At 41.9% G+C, this 5000-nt stretch overlaps 2 protein-coding genes across 3 annotated transcripts in view; one reads left to right on the top strand and one right to left on the bottom strand.

Annotated features, from left to right (window-relative positions):
- The window catches only part of LOC138052640 (gamma-aminobutyric acid type B receptor subunit 2-like), a 12319-nt gene extending 10915 nt beyond the window's left edge, over nucleotides 1–1404 (top strand). For both annotated transcript variants that reach the window (XM_068899181.1, XM_068899180.1), the window contains one exon: nucleotides 1–1404. This exon is cut by the window's left edge and continues 99 nt beyond it. In XM_068899181.1, coding sequence (XP_068755282.1) covers nucleotides 1–30 — 30 coding nt within the window. In that variant the 3' untranslated portion in view covers nucleotides 31–1404.
- Nucleotides 1221–5000, bottom strand: part of LOC138052633 (protein dopey-1-like) — a 31649-nt gene continuing 27869 nt past the window's right edge. Inside the window, exon 18 of the mRNA XM_068899172.1 lies at nucleotides 1221–3871. Within this exon, the coding sequence (XP_068755273.1) occupies nucleotides 3083–3871 (789 nt within the window). The 3' untranslated portion in view covers nucleotides 1221–3082. The remainder of the gene's footprint in view (nucleotides 3872–5000) is intronic.

The raw sequence follows: 5000 nt of genomic DNA, 5'->3' as shown, positions 1-5000 counted from the left end.
TCTATAAGGACCACTCCAGCTCAATGGTGATGTTTCGAAGCTTCCTGAGAAAATTCACCCACAGTAACTGAGGCTAGAGTCATCAAGTTTTATTTTCATCTGGCCCCAGTTGTTCAAATGCCTGATAACTCTATCCGGTGGATACGGAGTCACTACCCGTCAGTTTCAATCTCTGCAAAGATTTCAGTATTTGTCCTTTAAACTGTGAATATGCACACTCTAAGCACATGTAGTTAAAAGGTTCGTGAGAAAATCTTGGCCAACGTTTAACGTAAAGTATATTTTGTACTCCGAGATACATGGCGGCAAAGTGTCAAAGTGGGGGTTTCAAAGGCGGAAGCGAACGCTAGAGTCCAGGCTACATGCAAGATAACGGCGAGGAAAGAATGCGCAGCCTCTGCGCGTGTTTCCACAAGGCACGTCTGCGCCACCTGCAACAGAGACTGCCATTCCAGGATCGGGCTACACTGTCATACAAGATCCTGCCCAAATCCCCAGCGCTAACCATCGCCTCTTTCAGACGAGGATGCCACTACTATATTTTGTACTATGGATGAAGACTTATAACTTGATTAAGTTATCCGATCATTGAACAATTGGGGCCTGGACAATTAGAGAAGACAGAGATATGAAGATTTTAGCCCAAGCCAGCAATAAAAACGAGACAGATGTCAGACGGCCTAAGAGGGCGGCAGCCAGCTACGGGCGCAAAGGTTCTGATAATTCTCGGGAACAAGCTGTTAAACCGTCGACTAAGTAAATGGAACGACGAACACATTTCTATTGTGAGAAAAAAATCCGAAAAAAGGGGAAGAGAAATAGTGCCACAGACGTTTCTTATGTACATGCACCTTCCAACTGACATCCACCCTTTGTTGCGCATTGTGCGTATTTAAAAACAACAAAACGAGTAAACAAACTAACAAGCACATGCAGGCGCCCATCCAGAGTTCGTTCACCCATACCGACCCTTCCTCGGGTTATTCGTTATTCCACGCACCCTCCCGTCCACGGGTTTCTCGACTACCCACGTGCCCATCATCTGTCTGTGTATCAATTCATCCACATGTACCATTTACCCTTGTCGATTAAAAGAGAGAGAGGGGTGCAAAGGGGTTCGTTTACTATTTCCGCCTTGAAAAATCTCTTGCTTCACCCACGCACACTCGCTTTATTTGAGCTGTAAATCTGCACAAGAGGGGCTGTGGAACTTGGAGCTATTTTACTAAAATAATGAAGTGACCGTTTTAATAAATTCAAAACCTCAAGCTATAACCTCTGCACATAAAATACATTGTTAATTTAACTTATTAAACGAGAAGATTGAAATGGTATTTACATTCTCCCTATTAAATAATCCAACATTAGAGCGTTAATTTAACTTATTAAACGGGAGACTTGAAATAGTATTTACATTCTCCCTATTAAATAATCCAACATTAGAGCGATTATCAGTTGAGTGTCGTAAAACCAAAACCAAAGTAATTACTTTGGCCAATCAAAAACGACGGAGACAATCCAGTAAACCAATCAAAATTCGAAGTAATTGCACGTAGCCGACACAAAGCGCGGGAAAATGTGCACGCGCGAGCCACGATTGGTTTTGGTTTCACTTCTGATTCGTTGAAAAAGTGGCGCGAGAACTTTGAACCAATCACTGAGTGAAGTAATCATAAACCAAAGCAATTCGCTAATTACTTTCGACACTCAATAGAAAACCACTCTAGTAACATTATGCGCTGCACAAGTTTCGCAAAATTAGAAAAAGTAGCTGTCCTTTGACCCATGACCGAGCCAGCGACATGTACGAGTCTGTTCCTGATTTTACGTCAAAAGAAAGGATGTTTGCGGAGCCTAATGACGAAAAGAACCACGCCACTCACAGGGAGGTCGTTGGCCCAAACGATTGCTAAATTTATCCACTTTGCGAAACGTGTGTGCGCATAAACAGAAATCTTGACGAGAAAACGGTAAAATGCCAGTCTGATTTTGGCAACAAGGCTCATTTATCAACACAGTTGATAAATTATATGATCGTCATTCGTTTACTTGCCATTACCACAAAACAGACCATCGTAGCATCGATTCTCCAGGTACTCGTTTATCAGAGTACTCCCACGAGGTTCCAGAAATGTCCAGAAATGTCATTCGAGTGTCCCTTCCCCCCAACAGGAGTGATCGGTATGTAAATTCTCTTCACAATTTCAATGAAATGTCGCGTCAGACAGGTATTGAGAATGAAGAATATTATTAGCTTCAGAGACGTGAACTTGATATAACACCAAATTATCATGACTACCAAACAAAGAAATCTACGGAACTAGCAAGGTGAATGAACATTTCGGTCGTGGGATTGAAAGAATTTAAAACAATCCTAACCCTAACGCTTTCAATCGAAAGTGGTTCAGCGTTGTCTGTACTCTTATCGACAACGATATTCGTCATCAGTGGTCAAAATGTTGTGCACCTCACGAGTCCACAATAAATTTTGACAACTGTGACGACGAATATCGTTGTCTATAAGAGTACAGACAACGCTGAAGCACTTTCGATTTGTTAAGTAGATTAATAAGGACTGTTTTTCCCGGTTTTAGAGCGTGTTGCTCACTCATAGTTAATAGAGGGGAATGGTTAGGAAGCTCGGCAAACATCAAAGGAGCAAACAAAGATGCCAAGATTTAGGTTGGAAAGTCCACGACCGTACACAATCTTTTGTTTTGCGCTCATACACTATGCATGAATTACGTAACCAACACGTTTCTATTGGTTAGTTCCTCAGTACGGAGTAAACAACTATTGTGTTTTGTGCACGGTCAAGGCCAGAAAAGAGAACAAAAACCTACAACAAAGAAAGTTGTCGAGTTTCATAACCATTCCCCTCTATTAACTATGGCTCACTTAAGTTCAGAAATGAATTCTACAAACCTTATTTTTTCGTTAAATGACGGAGGTATGCTGCTGCTCGTCATAAAAACCCTCACACCAAACATTTATCATTGAGTTTGGACAAGCAGCAAATTCAATGCTCAGTTTCCCTATCCCCAGAGTAACAAGCAAAGCTAATTCTCTCTATTAACATCATTCATTCAACTACAAGAGGTTCAAGAAAGTCCCGCTCCACGACCCTTTCCAACAAGCTTCTTCCCTGCACGCTTTTAGTTCTGCTACTTTTCTCCAGGGATTCATCACAGTTTGCAAATGTGTTTTTCGACAAAGACTGGAAAAAAGGCAGTAATTGATCCAAGGACTTTATCTGGTACATTGTCAGCAATGGTTCTCCGGGGACGCGCTGCAACTCATCCACCAAATTCTGATCTCTTCTCTTCTTTCTAAGAAGCTTTTCCAAGCGAGCTATGTAAGGTTTGAAAACGGGGACTTTCGCCTCGCCCGCGGTCATGTTGTAAGCTTGGCCTTCGAACGCCCAACGATACAACTGGAACTGCGATAGATAATCACTGGGCAGGGCTTGAGACAGATCCAGAAGCTTGCATACCGCCAGGTATAAACCCAGCCATTTTTCCTGACTGCAGTTTACGTAACCGTTTGAGCCGAGCAAAAGCTCCGATATTAACATTCTCTGCTTATGTGATTTGCTATCAGAGCTCAAGTCACTCTCCATTTGCAGAAGCACGTGAACGACTTCCGAGAAGATCGTCGGCCACAGCGGCGTTAGATGCTGAGCAGACATGCGCAGTATGAGCACTCGAAAGAATAGAAAGACTTGTTCGTGAACGACCGGGGATTGGGGCAACCTCAGGCTCTCAGCTAAACGCTCTTGAATTTCAGGCAGACAGTATTGATACTGGTCCACTTCGCTACAGAAGATTGCGAAAGAAAGCTTCTTTAGATATTGAGCACGCTGTTCCATTTCCTGTTAAAGAAGCACCAAGATAGCCATTAATTTCAACAAAGTTTTCCTAAAGGGCTTCGGTTTGGTTGAATTTTGCTGGTACTTCATGTTCACAATTACACAAAAGAGACAAATAGAACGTAGGAAGGAGAGGGTGGTGGTGGTTAATGACTGGCAAAAACGGAAAAAAATTTTTTTACACTATCAGCCACGATTGTTGGTAGGTACACTTTTCGTCAAAGGATTATCCGAACTTCTTCAGAAACCAAGAGAACCGCCCACATGTCCTCGACTTACTACACCCCTCAACAAGAACCAATAGTAGCATCAACGGCTAACAAAGTCAAACTTATAGTCAACAAAAAGTACGTTAACAAACACATTGAAGAAACGACTTTCAAGTGGCTCAACAATAATCAAAATCCTCCCAGAATACCGGAATTCGATACGCTGACTAAAATCCACAAACCGAGTTTTGCCGGCAGACCAATAGTTTCAGGTGGACCTACAGAACGCATTTCAAGCTTCATTGACTCGCTCTTACAGCCTATTGCTAAGAAACAAGAGTTATACATTAAATACGCAACTGACTTCGTTCGTTTCATTGAAAACACACCAATTCCAGACAACGCAATCATCGCTACGCTCGATGTTTGCTCACTCTATTCCAAAATCCCACAAGAAGAAGGGATCAAAGTTGTTTGCCAATACTACAACGAACACTATCAGCCTAACCTACCAATCTCCACATCCACTCTTGGAGACCTTATGAAGCTGATATTAAAAGAAAATTCATTTCAATAGACCGTATTCATAAATGGCGGTCACATTATAATTCTTTTGTCCACGTGCAAATTAGCCTACCAAGCCTCATTTTAGAGCAAAAATTCTTTTCAATTTATTGTATGGTATCGAGGCTTGGTAGGCTAATTTGCACTTCGACAAAAGAATTATAAATTGGCCGCCATTTATGAATAAGGTCTATAGCCCTTTTCACGGTTAGTTTTTCTCATTTGCATTACAATGCAATCTAACGTGGCTGCGAGGCAATTTCGGGTTAAAACAACAAAATAGCCCGAAATTGCCTCACATACATGCTAGATTACATTGCAATGCAGATGAGAAAAACTAACCGTGAAAAGGGCTATTC

Source organism: Montipora capricornis, chromosome 6, assembly GCF_036669925.1.
Source record: "Montipora capricornis isolate CH-2021 chromosome 6, ASM3666992v2, whole genome shotgun sequence".
Lineage (NCBI taxonomy): Eukaryota > Metazoa > Cnidaria > Anthozoa > Scleractinia > Acroporidae > Montipora > Montipora capricornis.
This window is presented reverse-complemented; position numbering and strand designations above follow the sequence as displayed.